The 12,963-nt window shown below is 37.9% G+C and overlaps 1 protein-coding gene across 4 annotated transcripts in view; it reads left to right on the top strand.

Moving 5' to 3' along the window:
- Window positions 1-12,527, top strand: part of agtpbp1 (ATP/GTP binding carboxypeptidase 1) — a 29,220-nt gene extending 16,693 nt beyond the window's left edge. For all 4 annotated transcript variants that reach the window (XM_014994282.2, XM_014994281.2, XM_014994283.2 and 1 more), the window contains 13 exons: window positions 191-948; window positions 1,108-1,191; window positions 1,358-1,444; window positions 1,991-2,139; window positions 2,256-2,343; window positions 2,889-3,033; window positions 3,436-3,586; window positions 4,590-4,770; window positions 4,956-5,085; window positions 5,557-5,688; window positions 6,186-6,362; window positions 7,146-7,297; window positions 10,739-12,527. In XM_014994282.2, coding sequence (XP_014849768.2) covers window positions 191-948; window positions 1,108-1,191; window positions 1,358-1,444; window positions 1,991-2,139; window positions 2,256-2,343; window positions 2,889-3,033; window positions 3,436-3,586; window positions 4,590-4,770; window positions 4,956-5,085; window positions 5,557-5,688; window positions 6,186-6,362; window positions 7,146-7,297; window positions 10,739-10,910 — 2,406 coding nt within the window. In that variant the 3' untranslated portion in view covers window positions 10,911-12,527. The remainder of the gene's footprint in view (window positions 1-190; window positions 949-1,107; window positions 1,192-1,357; window positions 1,445-1,990; window positions 2,140-2,255; window positions 2,344-2,888; window positions 3,034-3,435; window positions 3,587-4,589; window positions 4,771-4,955; window positions 5,086-5,556; window positions 5,689-6,185; window positions 6,363-7,145; window positions 7,298-10,738) is intronic.
- Window positions 12,528-12,963: the final 436 nt, after the last annotated feature.

The raw sequence follows: 12,963 nt of genomic DNA, 5'->3' as shown, positions 1-12,963 counted from the left end.
TGAACCACTGGTTAGGTTTTGTGTGAGCCCGACTGTACTGACTGAGCATGGCATCTTAACCTTAAAAATAATAATATTGTGTCACTGGCAGATTTGTTGTCTGCCCAAGATAATCCAACATATTTTTCCAACTTGATTACTCAAAATTTACTGTCCTTTGAATAAATGTGCATATCTTCATTTTTTACAGGGGTATAGCTTTGACTTTTCAAAGAGCGCCTCTACAACATCTCCGTCAACATATCTCTTCTCATCATCGTCTGCTCGGTTCAGTCGGCCAGCTGAAGTGCCCACAGCTCAAACCCCGTCTCCAAAGCAAATACCAGATTCTCAGAACGTTTGCACCTCTGTCAAAGAGCATCAGACTCTATCGTCTCCCTTCCTCGCTTGTTCTCAAACTCCTCTGGACCTGGACACAATCCACCTCAGCAAGAACAAAGAAAAACAAGAGGGCATCAACATTCCAGCCCCAGATAGACGCACCGCTCCAACCTCCATCTCAACGTCTCTCTCTCAAGGCCACATGATAGAGCAGGAGCTGTCCCATCCACTGGAAGGTGTCTCTCTTGAGGACAAAGGGAATCAGAATGCAGAAGCTGGTTCTGAGAAGGTCAAACACGAAGGCTCTCCAGTTAACAACTTGAGACACTTCCAGCCACCTTTGCTCCTTGGGGGTTTCCCGATACGTCGCACAGGTGGAGGAGGCAGCAACGTGGGTTCAGATTGCGGGTCAGAAGGTACTGAAGACGAAGCAGGTGATGCTCCGCTTCTGGAGGTGCCAGACACTGCTCAACTCCTGCCACTGCATGACCCTGACCTTTATGTGGAGATGGTGAAGGGGACACAGTCAGTCCCACAGTACGCTGAAGTGGCTTACCCAGATTACTTTGGACATATAGCTCCAATGTTAAAGGAGCCTCTTCTGGAGAGAATTTATGGTGTACAAAGGTGAGACAACTGCAAAAAGAAAGTGGCTAAAAGAAATGTTTACTTGAAAAGTCGCTCCATTACATGATTACCAAAATATTTTTACCTCTTCAGCTTGAATATTAAATTTAAAATATCTTTATCTTGTAATAATGCAAGTGGTTCTTTCTTTGTCTGTAGGTCTAAGATATTTCAGGACATTGAGCGGCTGATTCATCCCAATGATATCCTAGATAAAGTAGTTTACGACATTGATCATCCCAGGTGAGTTATGACATGGCTGCTAAAGGTTTTTTCGTAGGTGAAAGAGTTCAATAGATTTCCGTCCAGTGTCTTAAGTGTTTATATTGAATTGTTATCAGAGAGAGCAATTTTTCATTTTGTGAGCATTATCTATACATTAAGAAATTGACCACCATTTTTGTTTCAGTTCCATGATTGAAGAAAAAGGCGAATCACTGAAGTTCAACTCTCAGTTTGAGTCAGGAAACCTCAGGAAAGCCATTCAAGTTAGGAAGTAAGTTGTCTTTTTGTGAGAAATATTAGCAGTGTACTCTTACAGACTTACTCAAGGTAATGCCCAAAAATATTCACATCTCTGTCAGATTTAGGTGTGTAGTAATCTTTCAGTGTTAGCAGCATTTTTTTTTTCAATGGGAAGTAATTTTAATGTTTTGGCTCAACTAGAATCCAGACTGAAATCTAATGACAAACCTGTGGAGAGGACTAAATATTTCTGTGCTCTTCAAATGGGACAGGGGTCATTATCAAAGATAAGTTGTTAGAAAAGTGGTTTTAATTAAAAAAGTGAAGTTTGTTTGTTTTGGGTTTTTTTCATTGAGGAAGGCATCAGAAGCTTCTTGGTTAAATGAAAAATAAATTTGAATCTAAACCTTGAAATAGGATGAATAATTTTGGGCTTGACTGTATGATACCCTTGTACATTTTCTTTTTATATATTTTGTATAAACACATGTGATATAATGAATTATGTGATATTTTTTTCTGTTAGTTGATATTTAGGTTCATATTTATTATCTCTGCTTTTTTAAATTTTCTCCAGATACGAGTATGATCTTGTTCTGAATGCTGATATCAACAGCAACCACTACCATCAGTGGTTTTACTTTGAAGTGAGTGGCATGCGAACCGGGACTGGGTACCGCTTCAACATCATCAACTGTGAGAAGTCAAACAGCCAGTTTAACTATGGTGAGACATGAAGCATCATCTGAAGGAAAAAAAAACAGACTCTGGCAAAGGAGATGCAGTGTGGTATAGTGTAACTTTCTGCATAAATCTGTTTAAACATGTTTGTCTGCGTACAGGCATGCAACCACTGATGTACTCTGTCCAGGAGGCCATCGGCGGCAAGCCTCAATGGGTCAGGACAGGAACAGACATTTGTTATTATAAGTAGGTGAAATCAACAATTTGTAATGGACATGCAAATAATTTTTTTTATTTATTTATTTTTTTTAAAGAAGCCATTAAAGAAACTTTGCAATTAGTATTAGAGTTCCATAACACCACAGCAGTTTTACACTTTAATGTAGCACACTTCACTGAGCCGTGGAGCACACACTTGACTATATTATATTTTATACTTGCTGCATTAATAAAAATTATGAGCTCATAATAACGGACTTAGTGCTCAGCCATTTTTAAAAGGCCTCTCTTAGAACGTGTATCACTGCTTCACTCCATCTTCACTTGTGTTTTAGAAAGAACAGCCATGTATGATGTTGGAGATTTTTTTTTTACTGTCTAGATGTGAAAGAACTCTGTTCTATACTGACCTCGCTTAATCTTCCAAATCTGAAAGTGACTCTTTTAGTGGATGATTTGTTTTATTGCAGGAATATGCAATATAACTTTACAGAATAAATGACCTGCTTTGAGGGGGTTTTTTTTAGATTGATTTCCTTTGTACTGTTCAACTAAAATGTTTATATTCACAGGAATCACTTTGCAAGAAGTTCTGTTGCAACTGGGGGACAAAAAGGAAAATCGTATTATACGCTGACCTTCACCGTAACCTTCATCCATAAGGATGATGTCTGCTACTTTGCCTATCATTACCCTTACACATACTCCACGCTCAAGGTACTACTTCAGTCCCACTTGTAGTCTCACAACTAAATGTTTTGCTTGTCAACATACACTTTGCATGAGAAATATGAATATAAGTATATTGTTTTGGCTAACAGCTAGTATCACTTTATGCTCATGTTGTTAAACATTTGATACTTCAACAGAGTAAATTCTTGATGAAGTATCAAATTATTTTGTCTTTTCCATTATAAGCTTGTACAGCATTCAATGTTCTAAACTATAGTCATTTATATTGAGCAACTTAGTAGAGTTTCATAGCTGAGTCAGTCAAATTTGATGCAATGGTACAAGAACACATTTCAGAAAGCCAGATTAAATCAGAGTTGGAATAAATTCAGACATGTTTTAGAAGGAGAGAACTAAGGACTTACATTTTTTTTTTACCTCTTACAGATGCACCTGTCCAAACTGGAGGATATGAGGACTCCTCAGATCTATTTTAGGCAGGATGTTCTGTGTGAAACCCTTAGTGGAAACACATGTCCACTTCTCACCATCACTGCCATGCCAGAGTCCAAATCCACTGATCATATCTGTCAGTTCAGTAAGTGAATGAGTTCTGGTATATTGCCCATGTCTGGTTATTTACTGAACAATAAGCAAGGTTTAAGCAAGGTTTAGTTATACTGTGCTTTAAAAAGTAAACTGAAATCTAAGTTCAGTGGTTGGCGATGTTGAGTGCCGTTTACTGTTTATACACCAGATTCAAAAAACTTTGGTGTCTTTTACAAGATGCAACAACCATGGTGATTGCTGCTATAAATAATCAGTGAAACAAAACCAATGTCCTATTCAATAATATGTAACATATAATGCCATCTGTTGCTGACGAGTAAAGTTTGACTTCATCTAATTTAAGAGCAACTCAGATCATCTTTTGGCTGCTGGAGGGTAAAAATTTGATTGAATTTGATCTCCTTAAAACAAGACTGTGAAAGCACAATATACATTCTGTTTATTAATTTAACATTTTTATTTAATTGTGAAAAAATTTTATTAACATTTTATTCCTCCTCATCCCATTGCCTTATACACATGTTCATTCTGTACCTCTCTTTTTTTTTATTTTGCAAATCTTACATTTCTTATGTTGGCTGTTAATTATCAAAAATTTGTTGTAGATCTCGGAGCAATAAATTGTCACAGGAAAAGTGCCACACGACATCTTATTTATGGCACCGTGTGTGTATGCTGGCCAATCTTAGCAAGCAAACAAACATGTTTATAAAGATGGTGACTGCAAACAACCACTAGTTAAATACCACACGCTTGTTTATTTAGTTATAGAGGTGTTCATCATAGAATAATCTATGATTGATTGCAAGATGGTAAAAACTAGAGATTTTCTTTTTTTCCTCGTTTGAAGTGACCGTAACATCAGAGGTTTATTGGTATGTTCTGTATTCCATTGTCCTCTACATTTGTTTATTCTAGTGCTATCAATCGATTAAAAAATTTAATCATCAATCATTGGATTAATTAGCATTTTGTAATATTTTTCCGATTAATTGTTTATTCTTTACCTTAATTTTTTTCTCCTACTCCAGGGAATCGGCCATTTATCTTCCTGTCTGCCAGAGTGCATCCTGGGGAGACCAATGCTAGTTGGGTGATGAAGGGGACGCTGGAGTTCCTCATGGGCACCAGTCCACTAGCAGTCAACCTGAGAGAGGCCTACATTTTCAAGATAGTCCCCATGCTCAACCCTGACGGAGTTGTTAACGGAAAGTGAGTTCACAGAGATGGAATGAAAGTAACATTTTAAACTTTAAAGTATTCACTCATCTGATGTAGCTGCACCTGCACGGTGGTCATAGCTAGTTTAAGGCACATATTAAATCTTGACTGGAAGAAATCTGTAGCTGTGGCTCTGTTCTACACTCAGTATCCTGCACATCTCGTTTCTGCTGCAGTCATCGTTGTTCACTGAGTGGAGAGGACTTGAATCGCCAGTGGCAGAACCCCGATCCTGAGCTCCACCCCACCATCTACCATACAAAGAGCCTGCTGCAGTATCTTGCATACATACAAAGAGCACCTCTGGTATGACTTTTAATTAACTACACTTAAATTACTTTGGGATATTTTGCACTTTGTGTCGTCCTTTTTCCTTTAACTGCCTAATTATGCTGCCAGTTCTCGAGTTCAGTGGCACAGCACAGTGTAACCGAGCAGTGCAGCATAAATGTACGTTGTACAGAAAACTTGGTGACAAGTCATCTATGAATTCATCCCAAACAACTCACTCTGCTGGCCTTGGTGCTATACTGATCAGAAATTTTGAAATGTTTTTTTGTTAGTTTTTTTTTTTGTGCAGACTTGTTTACAAAGCATGATCGTTTAAAAAGGAGGCTAATTATTATTTTATTTTCAGTAATTAAAATTTCTTTTTATAGTACAATCCCTCTTCAGTTATTATTTGCATGAATGTTATTACTTCTACTATTTTACGGAAGAGGTTACAGCATGCATCATGAACCCCTGTTCATCCTCTCTGTATCCATAAATGCGCAGGTCTTCTGTGATTACCACGGTCATTCCAGAAAGAAAAATGTATTCATGTACGGCTGCAGCGTGAAGGAGACTGTCTGGCAGTCCGATATCAGTGCAACCTCGAGCGACTTACAAGAGGACCTTGGATACAGGGTAAACACACACTTGCACACAGGACAAGATACACCCTTGTAGCTCTACAAAAGGTTATGTATAAGTACCGAGTCTTACTGTCCTCTATTAATTAAACCTGCTATAAGGTAGCTAATATGTATATTATAACACAATCATGTTGTGTACAACACTGTTATAGTATTAAATTGTCCCTCAGAGAAATTGCAGGGGCCATCTTATTTTTATTTAAGATAAGCAATTCCAATATTTCACTTCTCTCCTTTACATGATCAAGCATTGGCCTTTTACCTGTATTAAGGTATAAATACCAAGGTTTTTCAAAAGTTTCATTCCCAAAACAACTAACCATTTCTACAATTTGAATGGTGCAGCTCTATGAGCATCTGCATATCTGTTCATGTTCAGTTTTCATGATAACTACCTAATTAAGATAATCAAGGGCTAATGGAGGCACTAAAATCTTTGCACAGTTATTTTTGCTTAAGACGGAGAACAATGATTGGTTTATTTTACAGACTCTTCCCAAGATCCTGTCCCAGATCGCCCCTGCCTTCAGTCTGGCCAGCTCCAGTTTTGTTGTGGAACGCTCCAAAGAGTCAACTGCACGAGTTGTTGTTTGGAGAGAGATTGGAGTAAAACGCAGTTACACCATGGAAAGCACACTCTGTGGCTGTGATCAGGGCAAATATAAGGTATGAATTTGATATTTTGATATGAAAAGGGTCACTTATAGACCTGACTTTGATGATTAAACTTTATAATTGATGGCTTTCTTTGACCAGTTTCTACTGTAAATAAGTCAATAAATTGCTTTTTGCAAGTGTACATTTTTAAATACAATTCATGCCTTACTAAGAAAAATGTATGTTTTAAATGTTAATATCTTAGTTAAACTTCACATCACTTGAACATCCTAAATGTCCACCAGGGGGAGCTTTGGTTCTATTTTCTTCTGATGATTTCCCATCTTTTCTCCTTCCTCTTTGGAATCATTACCATCTTATTTTTTTGCCTGCATGTTTTTCCCATCCCAGCTGATTTCTCTCCATCTGAATTTTGCCAATGTCAACATCTAATATATTTACAGTTCTAGGAGGTCTCTCTTATACCCTGTGAAAATATTTGGCAGGATGTGCAGGAACAATTGTCTATTGAGTTGTGGCTTTATACTTCAGTGTCCAAGCCAAGTTTAGATGTTTCCAGTTTTCCTCTGGAGAAAAGAAACTTGGAAGTTTTTTTGGGGGGTAAGATAGAGGTTAGCTTTGTGTGTGGTTGCTCCCTCACTGGGAATATTTTCTCTGCATGAATGTGTCCTTCTGTGGTTTTACATAAAGGTTTTCTCCACAAAATATGTTGCATCATTAAAAAATAAGCTTTTTGAATGTACACCAAAAAATGTAAAATAACTATATTTAGGCTAATTTGTGTATATTTGTGTCTTGCTTTGTTCTGATACCATTGCGTGTTCCTGCCAGGGACTCCAGATCAGCACCAGAGAGCTTGAAGAGATGGGGGCCCAGTTCTGTGTAGCCATGCTGAGGCTGAAGAGGTTGACTAGTCTCCGCAATCACCAGAATCTGCTGGATTTGGAGAGCGATATCATTGGAACACAATCCAAAAACGTCAGGTCTGTCTTGTATGTTACAGTCAGTCTAAATATTTCTTCTATTGTGGCACTGATTAGAATGAGGCTGGAAGGGAACATTTTGTCCTCAAAGTTGACATGCTGGATGGAGAAAAAATGGGCAAATTTGACAGTTTCACAAAGATACAATTGTGATGATTAGATAATTGGGTCAGAGCATATCAAGAACCGCAGCTATTGTGGTCCCTTTCTGGTCCACAGTCCTCTGTATCTATTAAAATTGGTCCAAAGAGGACAAGGCACACATGAACATGGGGAGCAAAGACAGGCTCATGTGCTCTGATCCAACAGGTGAGCCTCTGTTGGCTCAAATTGCTAATGAAGTTAAAGCCAGTTCTGATTGAGAGGTCTAAGAATACACAGTGCACTGTTTTTTTGTTGTTGTTGTTTTTTAAATGAGGCTGCAAAACTACAAGCCAGCCAGACTACCATTGCTGATTTAAATTTTAGGTCTAATTCCTAGTAAGTCTGTAGGAGTACCGACCCATTCTTATTCAAAAGCAGTGAGTTCATTCAGAATATCACAAATTATGCATAAACTCAATTAATCTGTGACGGCATCACTGGAAATGTTTGTTCAAATCTGAATCATAAAATTGTCTCAATGTAAAGTTTCATCTGGGGCCTTGAATGTATTTTATTTTCCAGTAAACGGCCATTAAAAAGCTCTGCTCTGCTTACCTAGTGTTTGGCCGCAGCTGTGGCTGTGTGTCGCGGAGCCTCAGTGAATGTTTTCATATGTGGTGAAGAGGGAAGATCTGATCACAAGTGGACACTGGAGACACATTGTTACACCAGGTGTGAACTGAAGCACATCAGAGTCTCCACATGTGTCCCGTTCCTTTAAAGATGCTTGTTGAGGCCAGATGTAAACAATCTGTGTTGTTATAGGATGGGTCTTTGTTGAAAATGTAAAATCCTGGATATTCTTAGGCTGATTCTAATCCGACATGCTGGCTTCCAATCAAAGAATCACTTTCACAGCATCGAGTCTGGACAAGCGCTGCTTTTGTGGTTGAGTGGGTCTGCTTTTTAAGCATAGTCTGAAAGCCGTTATGATTTGTCAGTACAATCTACATTCTCCTCTGATGCACTACTCAAGATACAAATAAAGACATGCATTTATGCAGGTCTGGCGCGACCATCATTGAAATTCTATCAATTCTGTCTCCCAGCGGAGGTTTTCACGGCCACATTGAGCAGTCAGTGGCACAGTGTGGATTAAATGCACATTGAACATGTAAACTAGCCTTGCCCCTCTGCACGACCGGAATAAATTTGCATGTTATTATGGACTTAAGTAGGAGTCTTTTCAGAAGGAATTGTGCAGTCTTCATAAAATAGCTGTATGACAAAGCCTGGCCTAAGCAATCCAAGCATACCTCACATCTTCATACAGTTTACTTCTTAAACGAGGTTTGCTCTGTGAAAGAGATTCAACAAAGATACTTGCGGAGGTTCAAATTATAGTGAAGACTTTGTTTTTTTAGGGATAACTTTTCTTTTCTCCTAAACCTACAGTGTTGTGTGGAGACTGAAAGGAGATACAAATATTCAAACATCTCCTTGTTTCAAATTACAGATACAACGACTTGTTTTTGTTTGTAGAAGATAGAAAGAGCTCTTGTTGTTTTGATGTATTGCAATAGAAATCTGTCAGCAATGCTCTGGTCCCATCTTCCTAGTTAAGAATGCATTTCTATGTGCAAGTTATACATATTGTACTATGCAGAAGTTTAACATGGGTGCAAATGAATGCCACAATCTTAGAATGCATTTAAGAATAAAAGTGTAAATTTTTTCTCAACGTAACAAAATGTTGTGAACTTCAAAACACCTGCAGTTCTTCTCTGAACATTTGCACAGTTTCCTGGATAACTATTGACAGATTTTCTGTAGGCGTCGTCAAATTCTTCAGACAGAACTGATGATGAAGGTCAGGTTTTTTACCAATTGAAATAATTTTACAACAGTAACACTTATTGAAAGTCATTAGTGTTAAGGATTTTTTTCAGACTGTGCCGACATTGCAAAGCTGAAAAAGATATTTAAACCACACTGGAGCGTGTTGCATAAACATGAGAAAACACAAAGACTTCTTTCTTCACAGCTTTGCTATGTTGTCCTCTAACAATGTTTCTTAAATGCTCATTGGACAATAAATCAGCATTACTCCAAAGAGAGAGTTGGATAGATAGATGTAGGTAGATGTTTGTGGAGAAAAAGAAAAGAGCCTCATAGATCAGATGAATTATTCTTCATTGAGCATTGTTCAGGTTATCTTTATGTCTGGAGCTCCAACATTCTCTTCTCTGGGGATTTGTCAACTCTGTTAATTTGCAAGAATGCGTTTGTACCCCAAACTGCCATTTCTGTTCCTCCTTCACTTCACTGCTCTCCTTTTTAGTAGCATACTCTACTTTCATATTGATATATTCATTCATCATTTATGTGGCCGATCATTAAGGGACTCCAAAAGTGTTTGTTTGTGTGAGTACCCTTTGGGAAATGGTTGCTCTCATCCTTGATTTATGGTTTTATATGTAGGTCTCTGTATGGTAGCACTTACCATTTTAACAGGGCATGCAAACAATGGCTGTAGCTTTTGGGAGGTCTACCATAATGCCCCTGAACATGAGGGACATATTTATTTATGTTTGCCTTTCAGGATAATAGACGTTTAAATGTGTCAGGGTCTCTTTCCAAGGCAAAATACAGAGATTTTAATCCAAATTTTTAATGTTTTAAAGCACATGTGACAAATTCTGAAAATGTCAGTGGCGTCTGGAGTTTTTTGTAATGGCCTTTAATGGTTGGTGCACAACTTCTGCAATCCGATTCGATAATATTCTGTCTGTCATTACACACTTACTGTACATTTACTGACGCACAGTTTCTCTGTATCTCTGTCCATCTCATGCACTCACCAAGGGGAGCTCAGTGGGAGCTCATTGTCTATACACCCCTCTCCTCCCACCCATATGATCGACTGTCTCTCTCGGATCGCATTTCAGACCATTAACACCATTAAAAACCCACTAAAGCCACTAAAACCTCAAAGAACCAGCAACCATTTAACCATTAGGACCCATAGGGAAAAAAACAGCCTCACTGGCGGGAGCTTACAACCACTGTTTGTTAGCAACATGAATTTAGTTAGCATTTAAAACTCAGTTAATATGTATGGGTTGTTTTTTTTCCCTCATTTTTCGTACTACATTTTGTTTGTTTGTAATACATTTCTGGCACAATTATCTTGCGAGAATTGCATACTGGCCTATGCATAATTATGTCGTTATTCATTGTCAAATGATTTCTTTATTAAGAAATTAAAAGAAGAAAGAATAACTTTGTCCTGATTGTAACAAAAGTTTTTTGTTTTATCATTCAAATTCATGTTCTTTTGTTGTTTTGTTTCTGCAGCAGCTGTACCACTACCTACGTGTTGGAGGAGGATGAGCCATCCTTTCTGGAGGCCATCGACTACAGCGCGGAAAGCAACGACGAGGACGCAGAGCCTGAAAGCGATGTCTGCGGTGACGGCCAAGAGAATTTCGATCAGCTGTCAGACTCTGAAACTATTCACAGGAAATAGTATTAATCTTCCTTATATGTGGTGGTTTGAGCTTACAATTAGTGCTTGGGTTATTAGTTGAACAACTTTAAGATTTCACTCTTCAAACAGAAAGATGCATCACCTCCTACTGTGTCTTGCAGATAAATAGTCACACCTGTATTCTGTGATGGATTAGTCTTGGTTGGGCCTCTGTTAGCAGCTTGTTGCTCCTCAAGGTGCATACACCACCTGCCTTTCTCTTCAGATATATTAGCATTAGCAACTCTAAGGATAAGGATGGATTTCACTGAATGTTTTCACCATTTCAGCACCAAACTATAACCCTCCAAAGCCTCAGACACCATACAGCCTCTGAGATTCACATGTACATAATCGGAGTTATTGTATATGAAACTCCTCTCACCTGCAACAGTATAATTTTTAAGAAAACAAAAAACAAATATCCTTTCTAGTGAGAGAACCACCCTGCCTTCTTTGTGAAAGATTGGTGAGCTGTGCTTGTTTTCATGTTATAAAATTACCGTTCTTCACTTTTAACCCTTCACATTTATCAAAAACTGAATCTATTATATCACATGAATGTAAATCATTCACATCTTTATGAAAATGAACCTTCTTCCTGATGTATTAAGATATCAACACACAAACTTTCACAAGCTCAAATGCGCACAGCAGTTTAACATTTAGACTGAATGTATACCGTCAGTGTTTATTGTTTTCACAATCCACAGTATTCTGAAGCAGTATGAACAATAAGCATGATTGTCAGAAACCAAAAAACATTTATTTGCACTGTTTCTACAACCAGTTAACACTTGAAACGACAAAGAGCAAACCTGAGAGTAAAAACTCATTTTATGTGTTGCATATAATCACCTCTGAAGTTCTCTGAGCCCAGTAAAAGGTGATGCTCACATTAATGTGACATTAAGAAAAGATAAGACTGGAATTTTGCCACCACTTTATCTTTTTCTTATTTCTTTCTTCTTTTTTTTTTTTTTTGAAGTATACATTTTGCTAATTTGCAGAATGTCTTGTCAGTAAGAACAGATGGTGCTGCTTATTAAAGTGTGAAATAGTTTTAAATTTTTTGTTTTGTTTTTGCGGATGTGTCTCTTTTGGATTTGTACAGATGGTGCATGGCTTATTGAAATATTGAATTGGAAATACTTTTAATTCATGAAGTCTTTCATATGCATCCTGCATGTTTGTATGACTCATTTTAGTGTATGAATGCAAAATCTGCGTGCCCATGATTTTAAGTTGTCCCATTATGCTGCTCAGCTCTTAAAAGTGTGCTTCTATCAGATCTGTCGTTTTTCTTTTGCCTATCTTATTCCCTCTCTTTTCTTCCATCCTTTACCTTTTTAATCCTCTTCTATCCTTGGACTAGATGTCCTTTCACATTTTGCTCATGAGCATCTTAAAAACCCTGAACAATGTGTGTATGTGTGTGTGTGAGTTTATTTTATTGTAAAACTGTGTGCTGTCTTATTTATGTTTGGAACAGTTGACGTTTACACCTTGTGGGCTGTATTTTATTTGATTGTAAACGAACAGAAATGGTCTATTTAATTTGTGTGGCATAAAGTTGATAAAAAGCAAGTTTCAGGAAATAAATTGTGAACATGGAAAGCTGTTGTATTTTTCTTTATTTTTGCCTTCGTGAACTTAATGTTACCAGCATTGTAATACAGTTGTGACATATTGTTTCTTGAATCATCAACTACCGTGTTTCCCCGATAGTAAGACACCCCCGATTGTAAGACGTATCGGGGGTTTCAGGGGGGTCGGCTAATATAAGCCGTACCCCGAAAGTAAGACATATGTCTTACTTTTCGGGGAAACACCTCTCATCTAGCTGCGCGCCGCCTCCTGCCCACGTCCGCACCGTCCCCCTCTCCATACGTCACCGCGCCGTCCCCTGCACTTGTCACTGCCATTAATTTTATGGTTAAAACAAAAAATTCGACAATTTTTTTCCCAATATAAGACATACCCCGAAAGTAAGACATAGTGGGGCTTTTGGGGATAAAAAGAAAGTAAGACACTGTCTTACTTTCGGGGAAAC

Source organism: Poecilia mexicana, unplaced genomic scaffold (assembly GCF_051168715.1).
Source record: "Poecilia mexicana isolate PSO_F unplaced genomic scaffold, ASM5116871v1 scaffold_9, whole genome shotgun sequence".
Taxonomy (NCBI): Eukaryota; Metazoa; Chordata; class Actinopteri; order Cyprinodontiformes; family Poeciliidae; genus Poecilia; species Poecilia mexicana.
This window is presented reverse-complemented; position numbering and strand designations above follow the sequence as displayed.